This window comes from Anolis carolinensis, unplaced genomic scaffold, assembly GCF_035594765.1.
Source record: "Anolis carolinensis isolate JA03-04 unplaced genomic scaffold, rAnoCar3.1.pri scaffold_12, whole genome shotgun sequence".
Classification (NCBI taxonomy): Eukaryota; Metazoa; Chordata; class Lepidosauria; order Squamata; family Dactyloidae; genus Anolis; species Anolis carolinensis.
Window position 1 is genome coordinate 21,715,905 of NW_026943823.1, and position 15,478 is coordinate 21,731,382.

Below are 15,478 nucleotides of genomic sequence, written 5' to 3' on the forward strand. Positions count from 1 at the left end.
TTTCATCAATGCGACTGTCACCTGGGATGGCGACATCAATGATCCAAACCTTTTTCTTTTCCACAACTGTGATGTCTGGTGTTGTGTTCCAGAACTTTGTCAGTCTGGATTCGGAAGTCCCACAGTATCTTTGCGTGCTCATTTTCCAATACTTTTGCAGGTTTGTGATCCCACCAGTTCTTTGCTGCTGGGAGGTGGTACTTGAGGCATAAGTTCCAATGAATCATTTGGGCCACATAGTTGTGACTCTGTTTGTAGTCTGTCTGTGCAATTTTCTTACAGCAGCTGAGGTTATGATCCATGGTTTCGTCAGCTTTCTTGCACAGTCTGCATTTTGGGTCATCAGCTGATTTTTTGATCTTGGCCTTGTTTGCCTTTGTTCTGATGGCTTGTTCCTGGGCTGCAAGGATCAGGCCTTCTGTCTCCATCTTCAGGGTCCCATTTGTGTGCCAGAGCCAGGTCTTCTCCTTATCAGCTTTTCCTTCAATTTTGTCAAGGAACTTTCCATGCAATGTTTTGTTGTGCTGGCTGTCAGCTCTAGTTTGTAGTGCGGTTTTCTTGTACTGGTGTTTTGAGGAGTTTCTGATTTTTGACTTCAATCAAAGCAGGTATTATTATTATTATTATTATTTATACAGGCAGTATTTCAATGGTGTATTTCGTGTTGCATTGAGATATGATGATATAGTTTTTATATATGTGTTTGTTGGTGCTATGTGTGCAAGACCTGTGGGGTAAGGATTGAACTCAATAAAGTCGGGGATTTCGGAGGCTTTTTCTTTCCGCCCAGGAGGTCCCTGTCCTCTCGCCTTGGGGGTCTTTGCAGGCTCAGCTCCAGGAGGAGGGGGCGAAGGGGCGAGCAGAGCCCTCCTTTGGCCAATCATTGGCCCGGGAAGTCCACAGACCCCTCCCCTCGCCTCCTCGTCCGAGCTCCGGGGAAGCCTCAGCACAAGGCGAGACAGAGAGAGAGAGAGAGAGAGAGAGAGAAAGAAGAGAGAGCGAGGGGGCTCCTTTGTGTCCCGCCCCCGAGGGCATGCGCGTCCCCGCCAGGACCCCCACCATGTCCCAGTTCTCGCCCAGTTTCCTGCTGGTGCCCATCCCGGAGGACCCCCTCCTGGACTGCGCCCCCAACAAGGTCCTCAAGCTGGTCGTCCTGGGGGGCAGCGGCGTCGGGAAGACCGGTGAGACGCCCCCCCCTTCCCCTTCCCTTCCTTTCTCTTCCTTCCCCCTTCTTTCCCATTCCATTCCTTTCCCTCTTCTGCCCCTTCCCTCCCTTTTCCTTCATTTCTTTCCCCTTCTTCCCGCCCCCTCCCTTCTTTTCCATTCCATTCTCTTCACTTCCTTTCATAGAATCATAGAATAGTAGAGTTGGAAGAGACCTCATGGGCCATCTAGTCCAACCCCCCGCTAAGAAGCAGGAAATCGCATTCAAAGCACCCCCGACAGATGGCCATCCAGCCTCTGCTTAAAAGCCTCCAAAGAAGGAGCCTCCACCACAGTCCGCGGGAGAGAGTTCCAGTGTTGAACAGCCCTTCTCACAGTGAGGAAGTTCTTCCTGATGTTCAGGTGGAATCTCCTTTCCTGTAGTTTGAAGCCATTGTTCCATTGCGTCCTAGTCTGCAGGGCAGCAGAAAACAAGCTTGCTCCCTCTTCCCTATGACTTCCCTTCACATATTTGTACATGGCTATCATGTCTCCTCTCAGCCTTCTCTTCTGCAGGCTAAACATGCCCAGCTCTTTAAGCCGCTCCTCATGGGGCTTGTTCTCCAGACCCTTAATCATTTTAGTCTCCCTCCTCTGGACGCTTTCCAGCTTGTCAACATCTCCCTTCAACTGTGGTGCCCAGAATTGGACTCAGTATTCCAGGTGTGGTCTGACCAAGGCAGAATAGAAAGAGGGGGAGCAGGACTTCCCTGGATCTAGACGCTATTCCCCTCTTGATGCAGGACAGAATCACGTTGGCTTTTTTAGCTGCTGCATCACATTGTTGGCTCATGTTTAACTTGTTGTCCACGACAACTCCAAGGTCTTTTTCGCACACACTGCTGTCAAGCCAGGCACCGTCCCCCATTCTGTCTCTTTGATTTCCATTTTTTCTGCCGAAATGAAGTATCTTGCATTTGTCCCTGTTGAACTTCATTTTGTTAGTTTCGGCCCAGTTTCTCCTTCTTCCTCCTGTCGCTCCTCCTCCTCTTCTTCTTCCTCCTTCTCTTCCCTCTCCTTCTTGCCTTCCCTAACATTTTCTTCCTTCCTCTCTTCTTTCTTCTTCCCTTCCTTTCCTCTTCCCCTTTTCTTCCTCCTTTCATTCCTTCTTTCCTTCCTTAACTTCTCTTTCCCCAAACCAGACAGTAAACAACCAGGGCCAGCTAACACCTCCCAACAAAGGATTTCCTCAGGCAGGAAGCAGTCAGCCTTTCAAGCTGCAAGGCTTTTCAATGCTAATCAAGGCGGCCAATGGCAACCTTCACCCTTGCCTCGAACAGACAAGAGTTCTTTCTCCCACGCTGGACCTTCTACAGATATATAAACCTCTGAGGATGCCTGCCATAGATGTGGGTGAAATGTCAGGAGAGAATGCTTCTGGAACATGGCCAGTTCACCCACAGCCTTGGGCTGGATGGCCATCTCTTGGGAGGGCCTTTTGGTGTCTTCCCTCTTGGCAGGAGGAGGTTGGGCTGGATGGCCATCTCTCAGGAGGGCCTTGATGGTGTCTTCCCTCCAGGCAGGAGGATGGGCTGGATGGCCATCTGTTGGGAGAGCTTTGATGGTGTCTTCCCTCCTGGTAGAAAGAGATTGGGCTGGATGGCCACCTGTTGAGAGGGCTTTCATGGTGCCTTTCCTTCTGACAGAAGGAGATTGGGCTGGATGGCCACCTGTCTGGAGGGCTTTGATGGTGTCTTCCCTCCTGGCAGAAGGACTGAACTGTCCCTTCCTATTTGATGATTCTATGAATCTCAACTTAGAGGGAGGAAGAAATGCAGGAGGGGGGTCTGTTGCAACCATGACTCGCAGGGCATGGGAAGGTCTCGAATCGCGTTCCCCAGAACCACAGATTTCCCAGCCGAACATCCCACCCACGGAGGCTCAGGTTACCTTGAGAAACATATGCCCCGGAGTTCATATATGCTCAAAGCAACACGTAGTTCCGCTTGACATCATTCCCAGATTGTTCTCTTGGGTCTTTTCTAGCCATCACTCCTGATTTGGGAGGATTTTTAGCACTTTTAAAAATATTTAATGTTTTTATTTTACAAACCTACATATTACTCGTTTAAAACACACACACACATTTCAGCCCAATCTCCTCCTGCCTGGAGGGAAGACACCACCAAGGCCCTCCCAACAGATGGCCATCCAGCCCAATCTTTTTCTGCCAGGAGGAAAGGCACCAACAAAGCCCTCCCGACAGATGGCCATCCAGCTCAACCTCTTCCTGCCTGAAGGGAAGACATCATCAAAGCCCTCCTGACAGATGGCCATCCAGCTCAACCTCTTCCTGCCTGAAGGGAAGACATCATCAAAGCCCTCCTGACAGATGGCCATCCAGCTCAACCTCTTCCTGCCTGAAGGGAAGACACCATCAAAGCCCTCTCGACAGATGGCCATCCAGCCCAGCCTCCTCCTGCCTGGAGGGAAGACACCATCAAAGCCCTCCCAACAGATGGCCATCCAGCCCAATCTCCTTCTGCCAGGAGGAAAGGTACTATCAAGGCCCTCCCGACAGATGGCCATCCAGCCCAACCTCCTTCTGCCAGGAGGAAAGGTACTATCAAGGCCCTCCCGACAGATGGCCATCCAGCCCAACCTCCTTCTGCCAGGAGGAAAGGTACTATCAAGGCCCTCCCGACAGATGGCCATCCAGCCCAACCTCCTTCTGCCAGGAGGAAAGGCGCCATCAAGGCCCTCCCGACAGATGGACATCCAGCCCAACCTCCTGCCTGGAGGGAAGACACCATCAAAGCCCTCCCGACAGATGGCCATCCAGCCCAACTTCCTTTTGCCAAGAGGGAATAATAATAATAATAATAAACTTTATTTATATCTCACCACCATCTCCCACAGGGACTCAAGGCGGCTCGCAAAACACTCAAGGTGTACATGCAAAATGCAAAAAGTACAAAATAAAACATAAACAATAAATAGTTAACATCATAAATTCACAGTACCCCCTGGTAAAAACAATAAAATGCAGCAATTGCTGTAGGTAAAGACACCATCAAAGCTCTCCCGACAGATGGCTATCCAGCCCAACCTCCTGCCAAAAGGGAAGACACCATCAAAGCCCTCCCAACAGGTGGCCATCCAGCCTCTGCTTAAAGATCTGAGAATCATAATTTGGTGACGTACCTCCACTCTTTGGCAGAGAAGTCCAAAGACCTTGAAAAACTACAACTCCCAGGATTCCATAGCAGTTAAAGTGGGGGTCAAACACCTGAATTCTACTGTGTAGATGCACCCAATTGTAACAAGTTTAAGAGAAGACCATTTAAAACCCATCAAAATAGTTTGCAGCCATACACAGTTACGAATCTTAAAGAAGTGACTGCAATGTAGACCCCAAATAATCCCGTTGAAAAGGCACCAATTCTTTCTCTTCTTCTGCAGCCCTGATTGTGCGTTTCCTCACCAAGAGGTTCATCGGAGACTACGAAGCCAACACCGGTAGGTTTGAATGATGTTTCCCGTCCAAACAAAGCACTTTCTGTTGTCGAAGGCTTTCATGGCCGGAATCACAGGGTTGTTGTGTGTTTTCCAGGCTATGTTCCAGAAGTGTTCTCTCCTGACGTTTCGCTCACATCTATGGCAGGCATCCTCAGATACCTCTGAGGATGCCTGCCATAGATGTGGGTGAAACTTCAGGAGAGAATACTTCTGGAATATGGCCATACAGCCCGGAAAACACACAACAACCCAAAGCACTTTCTGCTCTATCTCCAGGCTGGAATGTGCCTACACTGTAGAATGAATGCAGTTTTGCCCCACTTGAACTGCCATAGCTCAGTGCTATGGAGTCCTGAGAGTTGTAGTTTTAGAGCAGGGGTCCCCAAACTAAGGCCCAGGGGCCGGATGCGGCCCTCCAAGGTCATTTACTGGCCCCCGCCCTCAGTTTTATAATATATTTTTATATCAGTTTTAATAATATAATATATTGTATATACATATAATATTGATAATAATCTTATGTTATACAATATAATACTAATAGTAATACCATATAATAATATTAATTATATGATATATTACATATTATATAATAGTATAGTGGTATAGTTCAATATAGTAATGTATAATGCTAATATTGTGTTATGCTAATAATATTATATATTGTATGTACATACAGCTGCTCTGAGTCCCCTTCGGGGTGAGAAGGGTGGGATATAAATGTAGTAAATAAATGAAATAAATAAATAATTAATTTTAGACTTAGGCTTGGCCAAAGTCTGACATGACTTGAAGGCACACAACAACGACAACAATCCTACTTAACTTGACTATCTCATTGGCCAGTAGCAGGCCCACACTTTCCATTGAAATCCTAATAGGTTTATGTTGGTTAAAATTGTTTTCATTTTTAAATATTGTATTGTTCTTTCGTTGTTATTGTTGTTGTTGCACTACAAATAAGACATGTGCAGTATGCATAGGAATTTGTTTGTATTTTTTTTCAAATGATAATTCGGCCCCTCAACAGTCTGAAGGATTGTGGACCGGCCCTCTGCTTAAAAAGTTTGGGGAGCCCTGTTTTAGAGAGTCTTTAGCCTTATTTGCTGGTGCAGCACCACACTACAAACCCCAGGACTCCATAACATTGAGCCATGACAGTTAAAGTGGTGCCAAAATGCTTTAATTCAGCAGCGTAGATGTACCTTTAGTTTTCATCCGTGGAATGTTGGCAAGATCGTGTCTTGAGTTTGTTGCCTCTGGCCGTGAAAACAAGGAATCAAAGCCTTATACTCCTATTCCACTTTGAGGCTTTTAGAGACAAAGTAAATGGGAAAGAATCAGAGGAATGGTTTTGGCTGACACACATCTCATTCGTGTGTATGTGTGTATATACACACACAGTATATGGAAGCAGGATCAAAGAAACTTTGCTTGCCTGGAAGCAGAGCCTAGTCAAGGCTGTTCCGTTTCATCCTTACACCAAGCAATGGAATCAAACACCCGATTTAAAAAGATCTGTTCAAGATAAGAGGCTTGCGTTTGGTTTCGGTGCTGCCAAAATATGGCAGAATTGAAAGGAAAGTGGCAGTGAGTCCTGCGTGCAATTTCAATTTTTGCAAAGCATTATATACGAGGGTTATCCAGAAAGTAGATTACCTTTTGGAATAAAAAAATGAACAAAGTATAGGAGAAAACATTTACCATATGCAGTTGAATGCCACACCCAAATACCACTTCTCAACGTAGTCGCCATTCAAATCTAGGCACTTATCACAACGATGAATGAGCTTGGCAACTCCTTCCCCACCAAACTCTGCCGCTTGCTGCCTCAACCAGCCGTCGAGGACGCAAGCGGCAGAGTTCTGTGGGGAAAGAGTTGCCAAGCTCATTCATCGCTATAATAAGTGCCTAGATTTGAATGGCGACTGTGTTGAGAAGTTGTATTTGGGTGTGGCTTTCAACTGCATATGGTAAATGTTTTCTCCTATACTTTGTTCATTTTTAATTCCAAAACGTAATCCATTTTCTGGATAACCCTCGTATATATATTTTAAACTACCTAAAGCTGCCTTGGATCCCATCTGGAGGGAAAGGCAGGGTAATGAATTCAATAAGCAATACATAAATGTGTTTGGTTCCCCGTCTTCTTCGTCCCTTCTTTTTCTCCGCAGGTGCCTTGTATTCTCGCCAATTCACCATTGACGGCGAACAGGTCTCGCTGCAAGTCCAGGACACCCCTTTCGTTTCCTTAGAGGTAATAGCAACTCCCTCAGACAAAATGGCACCCAGGCCACAGGCAGAGTGCACTTAGGCCTGATCCACATTGCCTATAAAATACATATTATATGGCAGTGTAGACTCAAGGTCCTTCCACACAGCTATATTACCCATTTATAATCTTATATTATCTGCTTGGAACTGGATTATCTTGAGTCCACACTGCCATATAATCCACTTCAGTGTGGATTGTATATAGGTCTGTAGAAGGGGCCTCATATAATCCACTTCTAAGCAGATCATATAAGATTATAAATACAATATGAAATAATTACTGTGGTATAAGAATACAGAACAATATAATCTCTAAAACCAGGATGGTAAATAAAGAGCAACACTCTGAAAGCAGGGGAATTGGGAATTCCAGAAAGGAAACAACCAGGGCCAGCTAAGACTTCCCAACAAAGGATTCCCCCAGGCAGGAAGCAGCCAGGATTTGAAGCTGCAAGGCCATTAAATGCTAATCAAGGTGCCTAATTGCAGCATTCATACCTGCCACACTGAGACTATTAATGGCTATTCAACCTGGCCAACCAAGGATTCCGCAAGGTAGAAAGTGGCCAGGCTTGCAAGCAGCAAGGCTATTCAATGCTGTTCATCTTGGCCAATCAAGATTTCCCCTAGGTGAAAAATCCCCAGGCTTTGAAGCCACGAGGCTACTCCGTCCCATTCAACCTGGCCTACCAAGGATGCCCTATTTAGAAAGTTGATGCTGAATTATTAATTGTTGTGATTTTATGTGTTTTATTGTATTTTTAAAATGTTTAAATTGTTTATTTTATTTGACTTATGTTATTACTGTTTTGTTTTGATATTCATTGTAATTGCTTTTTTCTGTTTTGTTTTGGGCATCGCCCCATGTTAGCTGCCCCGAGTCCCTTCAGGGAGAGGGTGGCGAGATAGAAAAATAAAGTATTATTATTATTATTTTATTATGACACAGCAAACAAGATAGATATGCTGGATTTCATATCACAAAATCACAAGCCGAACACTTCCCAAGTGTCTAAGACTGTGTGATGTATTTATTATTATTATTATTATTATTATTATTATTATTATTATTATTATTATTATTATTATTAAGCAGCCAGGCTTTTAAGCTGCAAGGCTATTCAGTGCCATTCAATCTGGCCAAACAATGATTCCCTTACAAAGGAAGTAGCCAGGCTTCACAGCGGCTCTTTGATTGAGGGTGAAACTCTAGCTACTCCAGAAAACAGACAGGCTTTGAGGCTGCTTTTCATTGCTATTCCACCTGGCCAATAAATGATTCCCATAAGCCACAGCAACGCGTGGCCGGGAAAAGCTAGTCTCTATATATAAAAGGGTAATGTAATTTCAGCCTAGGACAAAACAACAAAACTACACATCCCAGAAACACTAAACTTGGCAGCACAACCCCTCATCCATGCCTCTGCGTTCATACAACAAAAAGAAAAGAAAAATAACATCCTAATTAGAGGGAGAGGAATAATTGTTTTTATCCAGTTGCTGCCAGTTAGAAAGCTAAGCTCTGCTCACTTGGCCTCCTAGCAACCCACTCAGCCCAGGGGACAGGCAGAGTTAGGCCTCACTTAGTCCTCTTCCACACTGCCTATAAAATACAGATTATCAGATTTGAACTGGATTATATGGCAGTGTAAACTCAAGGCCCTTCCACACAGCTATATAACCCATTTATAATCTTATATTATCTGGTTTGAACTGGATTATCTTGACTCCACACTACCATATAATCCACTTCAGTGTGCAGTTGGACACAACTGGACTTAATTTCAGGAGAAAACCTTTACCCTTTACCTTAACTACCACCAATTCCTCAATACTTTATTTCCCATACCACCAGACTTCGCCACAGCAACGCGTGGCCGGGCACAGCTAGTAAATATATATAGGAAATAGGCCTCTCTTTCTAACCTTCCTTCTTTTGGACTCCGATGTCAGGATGAAGGCGAGACCATCTGCTGCCAGGAGCAGATCAACCGCTCCATCTACTGGGCCGACGGCTTTGTCTTGGTCTACTCCATCGCGGACTTCCAGAGCTTCCGGGCCGTGCGGCCCTTGCACCTCCACGTCCGGAGGATCCACCCCAACGCCAACATCCCGCTGCTGCTGGTGGCCAACAAAGGGGACCTCCTGCGCGCCCGGCAGGTCTCGGCCCGGGAGGGGCAGCAGTTGGCCGCGGAGCTGGGCTGCCCGTATGCCGAGGTCTCCGCCCGGGAGAACGCCGACGGGGTCCACGAGGCCTTCCAGCAGCTCTGCCAGGAGATGAGCCGCATGATGGCGTCCGGGGGCTGCAACGGGGAGAAGCGGAGGGGCCTCCACCTCGTCCGGCCCAAGTCCCCCAACATGCAGGACCTCAAGAGGAGGCTCAAGCAGGCCTTGTCCTCCAAAGGCAGGGCCACCACCGCGCTCTGAAACTCTTTGGGCCGTGTTGTGCATCTTCAAGTCTATCACTGGTGATCCTATTACGGAGTTTTCATGGCAAGACTTTTGCATAAGTTTGTTGATGCCTCTCTCCAGCCCAACATCCTATTGACTTCCGTTGCTGAGCAGGGATTAGAACATGGTTTTTGAACATCCTAGTTCAATGCTCAACCAATACACCCACTGGATATTATCCGATATGATAACCCTCTCCCAGGGTTTTCTTGGGAAGATTTGTCAGGTTTGCTTCTGCCTCCACCTGAGGCTAAGAGAGTGTGCCTTGCCCAGCATCCTGCCATCGCTTTCCATGGTCAAGGAGGGATTTGAGTCTTGGTTTACATTACATTGGATCCAATTCGATCACGTTCTCCCAGGGTTTCTTCAGAATAGATTTCTAAATGCCTTCCTCTGAGGCTGAGAGAGTACGACATGCCCAATGTCTGGCAATTGGTTCCCATGGTCAAGTAGGGATTCAGATCTTAGCATCTTAGAATCGTAATCCAAGACTGAAACCACCTAAGGCTGAGAGTGTGCCTTGCCCAAAGTCACCCAAGAGTCTTCCATGGTTGAGGCGGAATTCGAACCCCGGTCTCACATAGTCCTGATCCAACACTATGCTGCCTCTTAACACCAACCATATTTGTATCCATTTATGCCAAATGTATGAACAGCATCCTTTGATATGTTTTTCTGTCTAAAAATAAGACCAGAACTGATATGCACAGGTTACATTTTAGACACATTTCATGTTCCTTTTATTTATTATTTATTTACAACATTTATACCCCGCCCTTCTCACCCGAGGGGACTCAGGGCGGCTTACAAAAATTGGCAAAATTTAATGCCCAAATTGCAATCATAAAAACAAAACAATATAAACAGATCTGTTAAAAACATTGTTAAAACACATTATAAAAATCTTAAAAACGTATATATAATTAATTCCATTCATCCGAGATCCTCATGCATCTCCTTTTAACCTATGGTTTTGAGGCACGGGAGCCCCGGTGGCGCAGCGGATTAAACTGCTAAGCTGCTGAACTTGCTGACCGAAAGGTTCGCAGTTAGAATCAAAGGATTCCCCCAGGCAGGAAGCAACCAGGCTTTGAAGCTGAAAGGCTATTCGATGCGAATCAAGGTGGCCAATTGCAACATTCACACTTGCCTCAAACAGACAAAGAGTCCTTTCTCCCACCCTGGACATCATTCTACATATATATAGTTTCCCAGAGACCTCGCAACCTCTGAGGATGCCTGCCATAGATGTGGGCGAAACGTCAGAAGAGAATACTTCTGGAAGATGGCCATACAGCCCGAAAAACTCACAGAAATCCAGTGATTCCGGCCATGAAAGCCTTCGACGACACTTTTGCAAATATTGAGTCAGCCCTGCCATGTTAGTCTTCTGAAGAAAGAGCACTTAACGGCATGAATGTACATTTCCACTATGCAAGCGTGATGGCAAACTCTGGACCAATGGCACTGCAAGTTCCACGAAGAATGGCACTGAATGGAAAATAGCCATAACCACATCTTCATCCGTAGGACATATTGGCTACCAGGAAAATAGATTTGGCTTGCAATTTGTTCCTGGTCGCCACTCCAAAAACTTTTCCAGTGTATGTTTTTATCCATTTGTATGATTATCTTTTTCCTTTTGATATAAAAATAATAATGTATAAACACAAGTACTTTGGGTAGTTGTCGTTATAGGGGGGAAGGTTGTTGGCGTCACAGTCTCTGGCATTTCCCGATTCCATCGCATTAGGAAGCCACACAGCCGGTTTATTTCTCTCCCAAAGGAGCAAACACACCAACTCCACCAAGAACCTCTTGCTCCCAAATGCTTTCAGAGAAGTGCTTCTAATTTTATTTAGGTTAGTATTAAAGAATGGAATGAATGACTCATTCAGCCTTGAGTTCCAAGTTGAAAGCACACGATAAGTTAGAAATTTTGTCATTCATGCGCTGCGCACGAGGGTCAATGTCCAGCGTGGAGATTGACATGCTTAAATTCCTAGGAGCTAATACATTTAGTATGCGATGGTTCCTGTATTGGATCGTGGCCATTGTGAGCACACAAGATAAACAGCCCATTGAGATACGAAGAGTTTGCTTGTTTCAGGAATGAAAAAAATACCAAAATGATTTTCTCCCAGATGGGAGCTTTCTGTATTTAGGATTTATTTTTATTTTTTTGGTATTTTGGAACAGTTTTTGCAATTTTTTCCAAAATCTTTGCATATTATATTATTGCCATCTTTATACTTCTATGTATTCCACAAAATTGGGAATTTATACTCAAGTATAAGCCTACCCCGAATATAAGCCGAGGCAACTAATTTTACCACAAAAAAACTGGGAAAACATTGACTCCAGTATAAGCCGAGGGGGGTAAATTTCAGAAATAAAAATAGATACCAATACAATTACATTAATTGAGGCATCGGTAGGTTAAATGTTTTTGAATATGTATATAAAGCTCAAATCATATGTTTTATATTTTTCTATTGTTTTAATTGTTTTATTGGATTTTCATTGCTGTTTTAATTATGTGCAGGCATTGAATTGTTGCCAATTTGTACACCGCCCTGAGTCCCTTCGGGTGAGAAGGGCGGGATATAAATGTTGTAAATAAATAAATAAATAAATAAATTTAAGATAAGACTGTCCAACTCCGATTAAATTATTATTCTCATCTTCTTCAATGTAAATGTGCTTATGTATCCTTTTAATAATAATAGAGTAAAATAATACATGTAATGATAACAATAAATAAAGGAAGATGATACATGTAATAATAAATAGAGTAAAATAATAAATGCAATAATAATAAGATCAGAATGAAATAATGAATGTAATAATAATAATAATAGTAAATAGTAAATGTAATACAGTAGAGTCTCACTTATCCAACATAAATGGGCCGGCAGAACGTTGGATAGGCGAATATGTTGGATAATAAGGAGAGGTTAAGAAAAAGTCTATTAAACATCAAAATAGGTTATGATTTTACAAATTAAGCACCAAAACATCATGTTATACAACAAATTTGACAGAAAAAGTAGTTCATTACACATTAATGCTATGTAGTAATTACTGTATTTATGAATTTAGCACCAAAATATCACAATGCATTGAAAACATTGACTACAAAAATGCGTTGCATAATCCAGAATGTTGGATAAGTGAGACTCTACTGTAGTAGCAACAATAATACAGAAAAATAATAAATGTAATAATACCAATCATAATAGAGAAAAATAATAAATGTACCATATATTCTCGAGTATAAGCTGACCCAAATATAAGCCAACCAGGACCCTCACCTGAGTATAAGCTGAGGGGAGCTTTTTCAGTCTTAAAAAGAGGACTGAAAAACTAGGCTTATACTCAAGTATATACAGTAAATCTTAGGTTTGCCAAATTATCCTTAGCTCCCTGCCTGGGCTGTAGTCATTTCTTTTATTTCTTCCTTTTTAAAAATTCATTTGTTCTGCTAAGACTTGGAGATTTGCTGCAGATCATTTGTCAAAGCATGCATCTTATGTCTGAATAGAAAATAAAGATTATGTTTTGTGCTGGTAGATGGGAAATACGATAGACTTTGGGTGCATCTGCACTGTTGAATGAGTGCAGTTTTACACTGCTTTGGTTGCTAGGGGTCAATGCTATGGGATCCTGGGAGTTGTAGTTTGGTGGTTCCTAAAGATGGCAAAGAGTAGATTAAGATCCACGAAAGCTCATGCTGAAGTAAACAAAAGGCGAGACCCTTCTTTCTTATTGTGATAGACTACACCAGCTATTCCTTTTGAAATACTCATGTACTTTCAATTGCAAACAGCCCTTCAATAGGAATAATGTTTGTATTGGTGATCCTTAGCAGGAGCAAGCAATGCAATCTGTTTGCTAAATCTAGATCAGTGGAACACCTTTCTGAGTTCAAGATAACCTTTTCCAAAAGTGGAAATGGGCACATGTTGGACGTTTTTCTGTGGAGGCTGCGCTAAGATAATGCAGCTGAAAGGAAACCAAGTTTCCATAAATAAATCATCCCTCTTATCAAATTATGACGGGGGATTAATTTTTCTGCTCTGGCTGCTTCCCAGATTTTTTTAATAGGGAACAAGAGAGAGACAGAAGAAGGGGAGAAGCAAAGGAAACTGGTTACTGCAGAGAAGAAATTACTTACTTTTAACAGCAAATTTAGAAATAAGAATTATAGCAGGTGCAGGCTTTGCCCCCCAAAACATGTTGCATTTGGGGTTGTTTTTTCCTATTTCCTTTTTTTAAAAAGCCAGAACAATTGTTATTTTGTTGTTGAAGGTCTTCATGGCCGGAATTACTGGGTTGCTGTGAGTTTTCCAGGCTGTCTGGCCATGTTCCAGAAGCATTCTCTCCTGACATTTCACCCACATCTATGGCAGGCATCCTCAGAGGTTGTGAGGTCTGTTGGAAATGAGGAAAGTGGGGTTTATATACCTGTGGAATGATGTCCAGGTGGGAGAACGAACTCTTGTCTGTTGGAGGCAAGTGGGAATGTTGCAATTGGCCAAGGGGTCTCTTCCAACCCTCTTTATTATTATTATTATTATTATTATTATTATTATTATTATTATTATTATTACATTGAGGCTGGGTGGCCATCTGTTGGGATGCTTTGCTTGTGCTTTTGGCGCACAAAGGCAGAAGGGGGTTGGGCTAAATATATTATTATTATTATTATTGACACAACAACATTGTATGACACAGCAAACAAGATAGATATGCTGGATTTTGTATCACAAAATCACAAGTTGGACATTTCCCAAGCGTTTAGGACTGTGTGATGTATTTTCGGATGATGCGCGCAGATCCCAGTAGGGTGGCCTTTTGCAGTTGACAGATCGTAATTTTGTCAATGACTATTGTTTCCAAGTCCCGGCTGAGATCTTTTGGCACGGCACCCAGTGTGCCCATCACCACCGGGCCCACCTGTACTGGTTTCTGCCAGAGTCTTTGAAGTTCAATCTTGAGGTCCTGATAGCAGCTGAGTAGTTATTATTATTATTATCATTATTATTATTATTATTGCTCGGTGGCCAACTATAGTCCGGCCCTCCAACAGTCTGAGGGATTGTGAACTGGCCCCTAGTTTTACAAGTTTGGGGACCCCTGGCGTAGAATGTATACAGAAGTAGCAGCAGGACTTTCCAGAAAACAGGCTTAGCACCATTGGCAGGACAAGGAGAGTGGAATCAACTTGGAGTGAAATCAAGAGGACGGGAGCGTGGTGTTCCCTTGTTGCAGTTTTCCCACGCTGGACTGCGGTCTGGTATTTGCTCCCCCTTCTTCCTTTCTTCTGGAGAGGATTTTTTTTTTTTTTTGCAATGACGGAAACTGGTCTCCTGACATTGTGCAAATCACGTCTCCAAGGAAAAAGAAGACAAGATCATCCATTTCACAGCATTTCTACCCAAAGGAAACAAACTGGAGCCTGCAGTCAAGTTCGGTCGCTAAAGGTCATACGATGCCAGTTATGGGCTCCGTGGATGAACTTTGTGTGAAGTAAACATACATCCTGTCCAGCTGGAAAATCGCCTGACTTCAGAATAAGGTCATTCGATGATGAAAGCTGCCTTTTCTCAGAGAGAGGGCAAAAGGGTCGTCATCGTGTTGCTGCCATAAGTAGTTAACCACATGAAGGTCCTTGTATTTCTCTCCCTCTCTCTCTTTTGTCTTTCTTATCAACCCCACTTGCCTAGTTTCCAGCAGACCTCATAACCTCTGAGGATGCTTGCCCTAGATGGGGGCGAAACATCAGGAGAGAATGCACCTCCAAATTTCCGCCCTACTAGGGCTGAACATGGCCAGACAGCTGGGGGAAAACTCACAGGAACCCAGTGATTCTGGGCATGAAAGCCTTTGACAACACTTTGAAATGACTGAGTTGTTGTATGTTTTCCAGGCTGTCTGGCCATGGTCTAGAAGTATTCTCTCCTGACATTTCGCCCACATCTATGGCAGGCATCCTCAGAGGTTGTGAGGTATGGAGAAACTAAGCAAGGAAGGTTTATATATACCGTAGAGTCTCACTTATCCAACATAAACGGGCCGGCAGAATGTT

The 15,478-nt window shown here is 43.8% G+C and overlaps 1 protein-coding gene across 1 annotated transcript; it reads left to right on the top strand.

The window, feature by feature from the left end:
* Positions 1-927: 927 nt before the first annotated feature.
* Positions 928-11,060, top strand: LOC100563962 (ras-like protein family member 11A-like). Its single transcript, XM_003229588.4, has 4 exons — positions 928-1,181; positions 4,606-4,662; positions 6,837-6,919; positions 8,890-11,060. Exons 1-4 carry the CDS (start codon positions 1,034-1,036, stop codon positions 9,361-9,363), a joined length of 762 nt encoding a protein of 253 aa, XP_003229636.2. The 5' UTR covers positions 928-1,033; the 3' UTR covers positions 9,364-11,060.
* Positions 11,061-15,478: the final 4,418 nt, after the last annotated feature.

Bases quoted from the DNA above. Each gene is read 5' to 3' on its own strand.
- LOC100563962 (XM_003229588.4), top strand. From the start codon at position 1,034: ATGCGCGTCCCCGCCAGGACCCCCACCATGTCCCAGTTCTCGCCCAGT. The intron at 1,182-4,605 runs GTGAGACGCCCC...CTTCTTCTGCAG, and splicing joins CAGCGGCGTCGGGAAGACCG to CCCTGATTGTGCGTTTCCTC. The intron at 6,920-8,889 runs GTAATAGCAACT...CTCCGATGTCAG, and splicing joins CCCCTTTCGTTTCCTTAGAG to GATGAAGGCGAGACCATCTG.